This window comes from Symphodus melops, assembly GCF_947650265.1.
Source record: "Symphodus melops genome assembly, chromosome: 1".
Taxonomy (NCBI): domain Eukaryota; kingdom Metazoa; phylum Chordata; class Actinopteri; order Labriformes; family Labridae; genus Symphodus; species Symphodus melops.
The window spans coordinates 36510386-36524431 of record NC_136691.1 but is presented as its reverse complement, the minus strand read 5'-3'; the positions used below and the strand labels follow the sequence as shown (position 1 = coordinate 36524431).

Below are 14046 nucleotides of genomic sequence, written 5' to 3'. Positions count from 1 at the left end.
GGTGAAAAAAAAAATGGATCCAGCTCTTTAACTATTTACCTTTTTTTGTATTCTTTTGTTGATCAGATACAGTAGCTACATTTATCGTTATATGTGTTTCTTCCAATATACCAGAAAGCACATGAATCATTGAATCGTGATACTATCATTGTCCTGCATGGTCACGATTTGCATACTGCATACTACATCGCATCACATCCTATCCTTTTATACTCTGCAACTCCCCCCGTATGCTTATCAGTAAGGATAAGAAGATTAACGATACTGGGTTCAGTCTGAAGAAAAATTATGAAATGACAGAAAAATATTTATTAAATTTTTTCCTGAAAAAACCCACGCACCTCGTCATCTCTTTGAGTCTTGCATGTGTTTGGGCGAGCAGGGCTGCAAACCAACTTGTCTGGTTCGGTCTTTGCAGCTGATGAGCATGATAACGCTTGCTTGTAACAACCAACCTCCTCTGCTCTACAGCTGCTGACGCTCATCATATTATTGCGATTAATTTTTCAGAGTACCGATGTGAACCACCTTTGAATCAATTTTTAACTGCCTCACGATTTCTCTTTTCGTCCCTACTTATCAGTCTTTAGGGTTGTCATAGATTATCATATTATACAATGTTTCATTTCAGTGCCTCAGAAACTTTTCTTCAGAAAATGTTGATTCCCTTGTCTTGTTTTCATGTTTACGAGGGATGAGACAGCTAATTCACACAATATATGACGCTGGGAGAGCAAAACACCACAGGGAATATGTTTGAGACAATGATGGATGTCTGCATTTCAACAAAAGCCCAAACCTATCCATTGAGCAGCTAGCCAACAGGTGTTTGGTCTTATTTCACTTTGGATGCTGCTTGGATTCAGACATCTCAGACGTGTTTGAGGTTGAGTTGTGTTAGCATTTTTCCTTGCTCTGTTTACCGTGTCGAATCTTGGCTGAGATTAAATCTAAGAGCAAATGTCACTGAGAAGCTATGCATGCATTTCACACTACACATGCAACATTCATCAAAAGAAGCGGTTTCTTTTCAACATAGAGCCGCCTTCCCCCACTTGTTCATCAGTATATAATTACAGCACTCTTTCTGACTGTAGAGAATTGTGAGCGCAATGTGATTACTTGCTTTAAATGGAGAAAAAAAAATTAATCCGGCATAATCGATGAGGTAAGTGGAATTTCTGGCTGGGTGTATTAATGAGACGGACCAGGAGGACCGTTAATCTAGTAATGACTTCTACATAACATGCCCCGCTGTGGTGAAAGACCTCTGTGTATTCAGCAAAGTGGAGCAGAGTTTAACGAATAAAAAGTGACAGTAACAAGAAGACTTATCTGAAGCACTTTTTTCGCTCTCAGCCTCTCTGGTGTAAAAGAAATAAAACATCCCCCTGTGACTGGAAGAGGCATTTTTTCTTTTTAGAGCTCTGGCAGTAGTAACCAGTGTCCATTGCTGTGGTTAGTGTGCCTGGAGGAGGCGGGCAGGCATGGGGGAGGCACAGGGCCAGAGAAGATGGATGGTTGTGGAGACTGAAGCTGACAGTGTGTGAGAAAAGCAGCTCTCAGGTGCTGCACCTGCCATCCATCTCACTTGTGACCAGGCAAGGCATGAGTGACACTGTTGTTTCACCTTTTACATACTGTTCATTCACCAACACACACACGCTTTCACGTAAAAATGCTGCCACACACTGAATTGTCACACAAATAGGTACAAACACTTTCAAATACACTCTAAGCAGAGCGTGTTGGCCCTCGAGCTTCATCATGTAGCTCCCTTCTCTCATGTACTTACTGAATGCTGTTTTCTTTAAACCAGTTTGAAAGATCAAAGAGTCAGGGTCAACAAAATAAATAAAACAACAAGGCAATTCAATAAAGTGGATATATAATCTAACAAAAAACAGAGCGTGTCTTATTAAAGACCTACAAGATAGATTTTAACCTCAGGGTGAGCTTCAGATATTTCATCCCCACGGCTGCTATGTAAGATTCAATGTAGAGTTTGTAATCACTTTCCTCAGATCAATTTGGGGCTATTTTTGTCTTTGTGAACACATCACTGCAAGACAACAGTAACACTGGTGAACCCAGGTGCAATAAGAAACAGATGCAATCATTAATTATGCAGTCAAATGTCCACAGTTTAGCCAGTCTGATGGCCGGCCATAGGCAACATGCTCATCGTACTTATGGAGTCGGGGACACGTTCACGCCAACACTGCTGCCAGATGGCAGGCACCCTGGCACTAAAAATGGACATAAAAGTCCTATTTGTCACACAGATGAATGATTAGTATCGCTGGGTAAAAAAGCCCGCTGACACAGTGTCCTGTAGATACAGACGCTCAGGTTTATTTATGGACACATCGCACTTTTCAATAAAACTCCTCTAAGCAGACAAAATTTTGTGCTCCACCATAGTAATGGCTGTTTAGTGGAAAACAAAACTTAGATTAAGTCATACACGCACATTTCAGGAGTTATCATATTACCCTTAATGTGAGAGTACATTACTTTATCTATGACCTTCATCAAACTCTCACTCAGGCTGACAGCCTCATTTTGCCAGAGTGGACAGGTGTGGCTTGTCTTTTTTCAATCGACCTCAAATTTGTCTGTCCCATGACTGCAGCAACAGACATGAATAACAGGTTTATCATGCTGATGAGAGAGTATTAACTAAAGCTTAATGGGACATTCAGACAGTGATAAAGAGCACAGACAGCTGTTGATGAGCGGCTGCACACGGCTTGTTAATGTGCTGATAAGCTGGGAGAGGGTCAGCGGTACGCCAGTTTGGAGAACGAGTGAGTGTTTGATGACATGTTTAGTTGAGTTTAGTTTTTTAGTGTATTTGAATCAGGGACATTGTACAAAAAGAAACATTAGTCTCAGAAGAGAAGAGATGCTTTGTACCAGATTTAGCTAACCCCTGTTTAGCTAATTTCCATCTATTGTCCCTGGGCAGGTGATGACATGTTTATGCAGAGCAGAAAAAATAATAATTTTAGGGTTTAGTTATTAATTAGAGTTCTATTTATACAACTGCCCAAAGGTTAAATGACTACAAGATTACTGGATTACTGTAACAGCATCCTCCATGGTTTACCATCCAAACTCCTCAATAAACTGCAATACATCCAGAACTCAGCCGCACGCCTGCTCACCCACACCCGCTCCAGAGACCACATCACCCCCGTCCTCCGTGACCTGCACTGGCTCCCCATCACTCACCGCATACAGTTTAAAATCATCCTCCTCACACACAAAGCACTAAATAACCTGGCCCCACCTTACCTCACTGACCTGCTTCACCACCACACCCCCTCCCGTGACCTCCGCTCATCTAAAGGAAACACCCTCTCCCCACCTACACGGACCAAGCACCGAACCTGGGGAGACAGAGCCTTCTCCATCGCTGCCCCCTCCCTCTGGAACTCACTCCCCAAACCCATCCGTTCCTGCACACACCTCCCAACTTTCAAGACCATGCTCAAAACCCACCTCTATAAACTAGCTTTTAATACTTAACTTCTTCTTTCCCCTCTTCTCTTTCTGTTTCTCTGTCCTTTAATGTTCTTCTACTGTTTTTAACTGTTTACTGTGATTTCTTATTTACATGTAAAGTGCCTTTGAGCCCTCGTAAAAGCGCTTACAAATTAAATGTATTATTATTATTATTATTAAGAGATGCACAGAGAGAGAGGAGGTAAAAGGAAAGAAAGAAATCAAAATTGACTGGGAGGACAAAGAAGGAGGAGGTAAGACAGCAAGATATAAGAACAATTGAAAGCACAGGAAATTAATGAAAAGAAAGAAGAAACATTGGAAAAGGGAAGATAAGTTGAATGCCTAAAACAAAGGAAATGAGAAAGGGAGCGGAGAGGAGGAAAAAAGACAGTTAAGCAAAGTCAAAAAAAGGAGAAGAAGAGAGGCCTCTACCAGAGGCTTTCTACGTTTTTTTCTGCTAAATGTTTGCTTTCTGTCTTTTTGGTCTGAAAAGTTTAACAGCAATGATTAAAAGTGACAGCAAACAGTGAGGGATCATCTTCAATGCTTCAAAAAAAATATATAGAGACAGAAGGAAAGGGAGAGCAGTTAATTTATTCAAACACATTCTCGAACCCTAAAAAACACAGAGATGTTCAGGTCTGAAATTCAATTAAACAATGCAAAGGCCCTCTTAGAGACAACCCATGAAATTCAGGATGAAACACATTCAGCGTCATGTTTCTCTGCTCTCGTTTTGGTTCCAGAAAAAGTCCCAAACACCCGAGATGAATGCAGAAAGACTTCTGCAAACTCGAATCTTGGGCCTGAGGAAGAGGATGAGTGCATCCGCGCAGCTGTCTGCTCAATCAATATTTACCTTTTCCAGCATTCACCATTGATCTCAGTAAGTGACTCTCTGAGCAGAGGAGGCAGTGCAGGACCAGGTGAAACAGTCATTTATAATCCATGACTGTCTCCACACCTGCTCACCTCCACTGAAGCATGTGTGGACAAGACAAGGCGGAAGTAACTCAGAAATTATTTATCGCTCAGGAAGTATTGATTGTGCAGCGCTGTGAGTTTCAATCCATGAGGACAGAATGGAACTTTAACACACTTTTGGACGTGGTGCCTTCAAGGACCTTCTGAGATAGCTGGTTCCAAATTCAGGACACCCCGAAACTATCACAAGAAAGACGTTATTACAATGTTTTAAATGAAACCAACAACATAAAGGAAAGATTTATGACATACATTACTCATGACTCAAATGTTCACACGCACCACACGAGTTACTAAGACATGTCAAGAAACAGCATTTAAAGATTCCTGACAGTCCATTATTCACCGGCTCAGAGTGAAGCAGATACAGAATAAAAAAAAAGAAATCAGCCTCTTATCAAGTTAGCGTAAATCTCTACTCAACCCCTCTGACAGCTAGCCTCGGAAAAAAACAGCCACGCTGCAACTTGTCTGTCTTTGATCTCCGCCTGGATGATGATAATAAAAAAAGGTATCACGCTGCGGCTGACCATGGAAACTATCAAGGAAACTGTGAGAGCAATAAGGAGACATTTATTCCAGTTTTTTAAGGTGCCAATTTCCCATGTTGCATCATTCCCCCTTGAAGTGAAGAAAAACGCCCTGAAAAGTCTAAATAAACCCTGAGAAGCCGATTCGTCTTGAGCGGATCTCATTTCTTTGTTTGTTTTATAGTCTTTGGGATTTATGAGTTTTTTGTCTTAAAGCTCCTGTTTGGTTGGCAATGACACGTATGAAATTATTAAGGATGAGTGACTGACATGATAAGAGGTACTGCTTTTTCCAAAGAGGGTGCCAAGATCAACACAAACAAAAAGTGCCTTGCAGGAGCTTTAAAATATATATATATATATTTTTATTTTTTTTAAGTTTCCTTTACAAAATTAGCCTCCAAGGATGGAGAGGGGAGGCACGATATTTTTATTTTTTCTTAAAGATGAGAGCCCATAGTTCTAATTATTTGTTTTAATCCTCTGATCTTTCTACATCTGATATGTGTGTGTGAGATCTGTGTTATATGGATGACTCAGATCCTCAGTGTTCCCTTTAAAGCACAACGCTCATGAGTCACAACCTCCTCGTGATTTCATTTGATCCTTGTCACCCTCGATGACTAGCCCTCGCTCCGAACAGCCCTTAATGTCATCAGAATGTGCTCACTCAAACATGCGTTTTGCTCGTTTAACTTTAATAATAAATGGCAGTTCCCAGAAGGACGGTTAACCTCCATCGTATTCAGAGAAATGTCATAATCCATGCTGAATCTCATTTTCTCCAATATTCCCTTATCTTTAATGGCACTTGATCTATGATAAATACTGGAGTGGGAGACTAACGCTGTTTTAAATTCTTATCATAAACTGGTCAGTAATGAGAATTCAAACCTTTTGAGCTCACTCTCGAGATAACAGGACTTTTAGTTTTCTGATGCATCCTAACAGTACAGCAAGTTTGACCTTTTAAAATGTTCTGATTCTCGTTACCTCCTACCTGAAAGTGATTACCTTGTGTTCCAGGGATTCCACTTTGATTAAAAAAAATACACATTTATTTCTAATCATTTACAGCAACAATATCCCTTGAAACTGAAGCCATACAGTACACATTACTGCATACTTTTGGTATTTGCCAATGTAAATTATGCCAAATTCCTTGACTTTTTGCTTGCTCCACCCACAGATAACTGATCCCAAAAGTAAAGCAGTATCAGGGAGAAGTCAATGCTCATTTTATTATCATAAACTCTCATGACCCATACAAACTCTGAGGCAACAGCAGACACATTCTTACCTGAGAGTGAAGTTAATGAGCTGAGCAGAGCTGGCCATGAGGATGTAAAAGGTAGCGATGTCAGTCTTCTTCAGCGGTTTTGAGGACGTCCTTATGACGATGGCATTGCCGAGCTTGAGTCTAGAAAGCGTTGCCATCCCTTTAGGCACCTGCAGAAGTCTTACGCTGCCAATCCTTTGCATAGGCGTGACAGGAACATACTCCGCCTGCTGCTGTGAGCCGCCCCAGCGACTCCCATCAGCAGACTTACACTTCCCGTTAACCTTGGGCTGTGCCTGGTAGTAAAGCTCTACAGGGTTCCCTGCAGACGGGTCCTGTCTCTCCCTGCTGGTGCTCTCTGACCCCGAAGCAAACCAGCTAGGTGGGGGAGCAAGCTCAGCCATGCAGGTTCCCCGTTCGCCTCCGATAGCGCAGGAACCCCTGACCTCCTGAGTCTGCCAGAATGCATAAACTGTCACACATGGTAACTCGTCCACAGCTCCTTCCTCACGGCCCCAGTCCCTCCCCGCCACATAGAAGAGCACCCGCACTTTGGGCTTGGAGGAGAAAACACGTGGTGTCAGCACAAAGGCCTGAATCTTCCAGTTGAAGGTAAAGACCTCGGGAGCACTGTACAGCCGCACGGACTGGACCAGGTCTAGAGGCAGAAGCTGCTCGGTGGACATGGAGCTGTAGCTGGCGTTGACAGTTGGCTGTCGGCTTGCTCTGAGGATAACAAAGGGCTGCGTGTGACTCTGCATGCTGGAGTTCCTCATGAAGTCCTGCCCAGCCTCCTTAAGGAAGAGATAATCCGCATCTCGCACCTCATAGTTGACTGGAAGGAAGGCAGGGAAAGGCACTGGACTCCTTGTATCTGTCAGCTCTTTACTGCTCAAATCTGTAAAGTAAAAAGAGACAAGTTAAGATTAAAACCTGGGGATTTATGTTGTGGAGGCACACTTCCAAGTAACTTCATTACATTTATTACATTACATTAATTACACTTTGTGTGTGATTCCATGGGAGAATGAAAACCTCATCAATCAATTTTACTTGAATTCTTCATAAAACAACCAAATGACTCATTTGTATCTTAGACCAAATTACTTCAAGTCACCTTGACAAGTGATAATAAAATACCATTAAAAATACCAGGTGCGTGCCAGGATCTAACACTGGAGCAAAAAAGTAAGCCAAGGCCAACTTATCAACTGAGTGGGGCATCAAGGTATTACACTAAAAGGCCTGTGAGCTTGACCTTTGAATGTCTGAATCAGAGCACATAAGTGAAATGAAGTAAATTTGAACAAGAGAAGCTTCGGATGTGAGGCAGCAGCAATTTGAAGGACTGAGAAGCAGAGGCTTTTCAAAGAGACTGCAAACACATGTTCTATTGTAGTGAGGGTGTGGGGTTAAGAATACTTACAAAGATGTTACCCATGTTAAAATTAACAATTGTGTTTAATCATGCACTCAAATATTTTAAAGTCACACTTTATATCTCCATTTTTTCTCTCTGAACCATGAAATGAACACATCGACAAACGTACATTGACATACAGAGACAAAACTGTCATTTCAAAGGGTTTTACACCTTACAGTTAAAAATGATTAAATGATTAAAATTGAAGGACATTTAAACTCATTTTCCTACGTTTCTTCAAGGCTGTACACGTCTACACTCAATGTTCAAGTCTACACACCAAATGACAATGACTGGCTCAGCCTCTTGTTATTTATATACAGTCCCTTATCATGTTCAGATATCTGCTCGTATACAGGACATAATTAAAACTCTATTTAGTGTGGAATCTATTGATTTAAAGTAGGGGGTGTGATGAGCTAATTTAAAGTTCAAACATTGTGATCCTTATAGGCACCAATACTTATTGGTTGAACAATTTATTCATACATTTATTAATTCAGGCTGTGCTGTGTGTGAAATGAAACACAGCCAATGAAGAGTAAATGAGCAAGGGATTGAATTTGTTTTACAGAATATAGCCGGCCATGCAAAATTGTTATACTTCCATATATCCCTGCATCTGCCCCACTTTCACCTCGTTCACGGATGATCTGCTTTCACTTTATGGAGAGGAAAGGTGGGATCTCATACATCTGGCACAAGATTGAAATCAGCCATCAAAAAGTGGGATTAAAATGGCTTTGCAGATTGTCATCAGGCTATGACTATCCAGATCCCCCATGGAAAAAAAAGTGAGAAATACTGCTCGATATGAATGTGAGATGAATTTTGATGAATATTGAGCAAACAAAGACGGCAAAAGATTTAATATAATGTATTTAATTCAGTAAGATTGATACTTCTGCATCACCTGTTATAGATAGATAGATACTTTATTGATCCCGAGGGAAATGGAGGTTATGTTTTTGGACAGTATTTATCTACAATGACTGCAAAGATGGTTTCATTTTAAACACTGACATCGAGTGTATAGACTGAGCTTTTTTTTTTTTAAAAGTGAGTAAAAATCAACAACAAGCACAAACCGCCTTTGATTGGGTTTAAAAGCTTAATGGGGACTGTTTGCATCAGCGGAGAAGTGCGCATAGGCAGAGGTCACCCGGCCATCGAGTGTCCTCATTAAACGTCCATTTTTTATGGAATTATGAAGATTATAGCAGTTGACCTGAGTGTGCACTGTTGATCTGCTTGCTAATTGCCCTACTTGGTGAATTAAGGCTGAAAAACACTGATGTTTACTCTACAGATTACGACAAAATGGATGAGGCTGCATTAGCATATGAAAAACAACTTCTAAGACTAAAACAAAACATCATCCCTCTAGAGCACCCAAAAAAAGGACATGTTTGTATTTCAGTACTAGTCTAAGACGAATGTGTGACAGACAAAAAGATGACAGATCACTGAATTATTAATTGTTATCTATCTATTGTGGAAGGCGTGCTGCCTTTTTATGTTAATGACAGTGGTCATGTCCCTTATGGTTGCTGCCATCTGACAGCTCGTCTATCATTTTCTCCTCTGTTTTTTGTCTTTGAACGCCCGTCATGATGTGTGACAGATACCAAAGCAATAACTATACTGTATGTGTCACAATCATGTCAACCTGGCTGCCCTCGGAAGAAGACAACGGCATCTTTTTTTCCTCTGGAGAGTGTCAGTTATGTTCTGCGAGTGGGCGAAACACTGCCTGAGAGTGCCGTGTGCTGGGTGCAAGGGACGGGGGCTGTCCTGGCTTAGCCTTCCAGTGGCCGCAGTGACAGATGTGCTGTTTAATACCAGTGTTGGCAGCGGCTCGGGCTGGAGTGAATATAAACTGGCTCAGTTTCTCCAGGAGGGAGAAAGCACCGCCAATGTAGCAAAATTCACATGCAAGCTCGTCCCTTTACTGTCGGGTGTGATTGGTCAGCCGTGCTCTTGTTGTCTCACACGCTTTTCCTTTCGTGAAACCCAAAGGGGAGCGTTTAAATGAGGCATACAAAGCACGCAATCCATTTGTGAACATGATAGCAGACTTTGCAGGCGCTGTTTGTTTGTTTATGATTCATGGCAGGCCAGGAGGTACATCCTTCTCCTTTGCCAATAGACACTCCGATAACAAGAAGAGAAGGCAAGCAAAACTCTTCTTCTATGGCGCTCTCATCATGATGAGAGTCCTGCCCTCGACTGATAAACATGAGAGCAAATCCGCTGCACCAGCTGTGCCAGCCTTTAAAATCACTCATTTTGAAGACTGAGCTTCTCTTACTCCTTGGCTGAGTCAGAAAGCATCAGTGTTGCCATGCAGATGATTCTAAAAGCCACCTCTTCATGGCTGCTCTCCTGCAGCCTGAACATGTACAATGCATCGTTTTATTTTTCAGCAGTATTTAGGTTAAGTGCTCTGAGTGGAAAATAAACAAGAGTTTCCCTTAATGTCTGTGGTTTAATCATAAGTATAGTCACATCTGTGTTCCTTTTTCTCACTGTGTCTCAATGAGAATGCTCCCTGGATGAAAGTTCGATTCAAAAGTTGTTTTTTTGCCCTTATTATGAAACCAACACTATTGTATCAGTGAATGAGTATAGAAAATGAGTTTCAGTCTGGACTTTTCATCCATAAATAAATGTGGCTCTTCAAATTAGAACACATATCAGTTTTGCTATGTTTTTTTGAGGCGCTTTTTGCAAATCAAGTCAGTAAGTGGTTTATTATCTTGCCCTAAAATAAACATGGCCAGAAGCCTAATCTTACTTTACTTTAAAAACTAAAGTGCACACACTGATATTTTGTTCTGTGGTGTATCTAAGTAGCTGCAACGTTTACTTAAGGATTAAGAGCCACAGATTCATTTCAAAATAGCGTTCCCCATCACCAGTTTTAATAACAACACTGCTGTTTTTAACGAGTTACATTTTGCCCTGCAGTTTGTCTTCAGGTTCTAAATTAAAATCCCTTCATAGGTCAACTAACTTCCTTTCAGCGTTTTTGTCTTTGAGCATTATTTCTCCAATTGTAATCAATCTTGGTATTATTGTATTAAATTGCACATGGCCTGAGCATCCACTTTGAATTCTAATGTGCAGTAATGACTTTTACCATATGTGCAAAACAGCTTGCAGAAGTGAGGCGACTCCCAATGGCACCACAGAAGACAACAGTGAAAGTCTGCATTTTGATCAGTAATTGAGGGATTAAAGTTGCTGCTAGTCTCAAAGTTTCACTTTCAGGTTGTTTCTTTTTTAGTTTGTGAGCATTTTTTATGTAAACTCAATGGGTCACATGTAGCAGTGCACTTATTATAAACATTGTAATGTCAAAACATAACATTGATCCAAATTGTATTAACACTAATTAAACGCCCATAGAAGACAGCCCTCTCTTTCTTTAAACTAATGCTAACACTGATTTTTTTTTTTCATCATTTGACAGGATGACCTTTCCAGTACCTTTAATGAAGCACCTAAAGTTTCAGCAGGATTTCACAGTGTCCTGTTAATTAGGCCCTTGAACATAACCATTTTAGTGTTTTGTAAGACATTTATACATTTCTCAGTCATGTGTGTATGTTAAGAGAGGCTTACAAGAGAGGAAAGACAAGTTAAGTACTCCTGGGAAGTTGCAAAAAGTTGGCGCATCTTTCAGCATTGTGGTTAATTATCAAAGGTCATAAAGTCTGTTAAAGGTCTGGAAGATGCTTTTTATGTTAGCAACACTAGCAGCGTTATGATACAGTGTCTTATGCATATGCCTAATTGGACTGTGTGGTCTTAACTACATGAAAAGCCACAAAGACTTTGACTTCATCAAAACGTATTCTGAACTTGGCTTTCCAAATGTAGAGTTGTCAGCATGTGCAGAACCGATTTCATGTTAGCGAAAGGGTTCAAAACAGTCTAGTGGTGACACATTAAGATTTGTAGTCGAGGTTCTCTTACTCATGAGTTGTTATGCAATTTAATTTATGTTATCACAGTGAAAAATATACAGACAAAACGCCTTATCGAATGCATTTTAAGATAGAAATGAGACTACAACACTATCACTAAATCGTACATTCTACTCTAAGCCGACTTGAAAGAATTACAATTGTATCAAACACATGCTTCAGAAAGTCCTTTAAACAAACGTACAAATATGATGTGCTTATCATATAGCTTGTAAGGCTCTGGATAGTGAGAGGATGGAGGAGATAAGAAGAGACGAGGGAGAGCGAGGGAGAGAGGAGGGACGGGAGGGGCTAAGCTTGTGCAGTGATTGGTCTGGATTGCTGTGTCCAATGAGACTCTTAAAGCTGCTTTAAAAAAAAAATCTCAATTTCTCCATTTTCGTTATCATTTGATCCTGATAAATCAGTCAGCCCTCCCAGGAAATAGTCATCTATGAAGCAGTGATAGGCTCTGCAGTAAATGTCTTTGTGATGTGTTTTTTTAAATTATTTTTTTCATGATCAAAGTTGGGATTTTATTTTGCCTGCCTCTTGTTTTGCCTCAGTGTAAAATTGGCTCTGCCAGTTGTCTAATGGGCACTCATGAGGGAACGTGATACTTCCCTGTACATAGACAAAGTACCAGGCATTAAGACATTGCTCAGGTTGTAATATAAAGTATGTTACCCCAGACAAATTTCATCCTTCATGTTTTATAGCCCCCTCACAGGAGTGACACCTCTTTGCCTCAAGTAAGACATATATGCTAATGTCTGACTCACTGAAACGATGTATCACATGGAGTGAGATGAAAGATGTTGGCACAAATGAGGACATTTATATATTATTTAGACCCCTAGAGAAGGCTGTTTTTAATGCTGGCATGGCACTGCTGAGAGAGGGCCCAGCTCCCTTTAGTAGGGTGCAAAATATAAACAGTGCAATCTGATTGTTTTCTGCTGTTCTAATAAATAAATATATCGTATACACATAATTGAGGCATAAACAATCACAGTGGTCAAACGAGCTTCAGGTTGATTCACTGCACTTTGGAATGAAGACTATTAACTTTTTTTCTGAACGGCAGACTGATTATTACACAACACAACCATCAAGCAATTAATTTCAGGTCACTAACCTTGTGCAAGAACCGCTGTAATTATTGCAAAGAATATGTGTGAGATCCTCCAGCTCTGGTAGTAATGGATCATTTTGGCATCCGGCGCGGCTCGCTCCTCCAGGAAACTTCCCGGTGTCCGTAGCTGACTGTTGTTTCAGCAGAGCATGGAGAGGACCATTTCATCCATTTCTGCTGTTTACGCACTTAAAATAATCACACATGTGGGAGCAAATCTGTTGTTCAGTCCGTGTTGCAGTTAAAACCGACAACACATCGATTCAGTGGAAGGTTTGTGCGTAAAAGTTGTGCGCAACCTCCTGGAGGTGTATCCTTGAGAGACTTTAGTGTCCGGTCAGAAAGAGTGAGGATCCTCGGCTGAGAATGCAAAGACAAATATTCTGTTTCGATCAATAGTTCCCTTGTACGCGTATTTACAAAAAAACTCCACCGGAATGACTCGGTCTCCCGGTCTGCCGGCGCGGCTGAGACTCTGCGGTGTTAAACGGCTGTTAGCAGATCACTGACTGACTTGTGCGCAATCCTCAGGGCACTAAACTCATCATCTGTCACAGTTCATCTGCTCAGGAAGCCACGTTCATGTACGCAGCCGGCAGGATTAACCCTGCGTTGATTTGAATGTCATGTCAGAAGACATGATCAGACGAGACGGGGGCAAATGTCTGCTGATTTTTGATCACCGAATTATAGTAAATCCATGAGTGAACTTACAGTGAGCCGGACTCTCTGGCCATCATGGATGATAATTGTTAAGAGTACAATTAAAAAAAAAATGAATGCATGGCCGCAATTGAAGTTACTTTTGAAAACTCGCAAAATCACTTTAAGGCTTTAGGTGAAAAAATGTGGATAAAAGAAAACAAAGTGTTTCAGAGGGCAAATATCCTTATAACATGTTAGTTAATAGACCAAGGTATGGTGTTAACAAGTTCTGGTCAAAAATGTTCACATACGAGCGCCTTGTCATTGTTGGTGTCTTGTATAGCTCCAGATAAGATGCCTCACGGAACTATTTGTAAAACTTCGACAACACCGCGATGTTCATTTTTCAAATCTTCACCGGAGGTCATTATTATTATTATAACATAGACTTGCAATCTTGTCATATCTTGACTGTTATTATTTATAGTCAACCAGTGCAACTCAGACTAATTAGAAGATTTATTCAAATCACACTCCCCTGATTATTGTTCATTCAAATGTAGACA

At 40.8% G+C, this 14046-nt stretch overlaps 1 protein-coding gene across 1 annotated transcript in view; it reads right to left on the bottom strand.

Moving 5' to 3' along the window:
* LOC306826061 (transmembrane protein 132D) overlaps nt 1-13323 on the bottom strand; it is a 28868-nt gene extending 15545 nt beyond the window's left edge. Inside the window, exons 1-2 of the mRNA XM_079347136.1 lie at nt 12839-13323; nt 6328-7204 (exon numbers count right to left, since the gene is read on the bottom strand). Of these exons, the coding sequence (XP_079203262.1) occupies nt 6328-7204; nt 12839-12911 (950 nt within the window). The 5' untranslated portion in view covers nt 12912-13323. The remainder of the gene's footprint in view (nt 1-6327; nt 7205-12838) is intronic.
* Between the last annotated feature and the right edge of the window lie 723 nt (nt 13324-14046).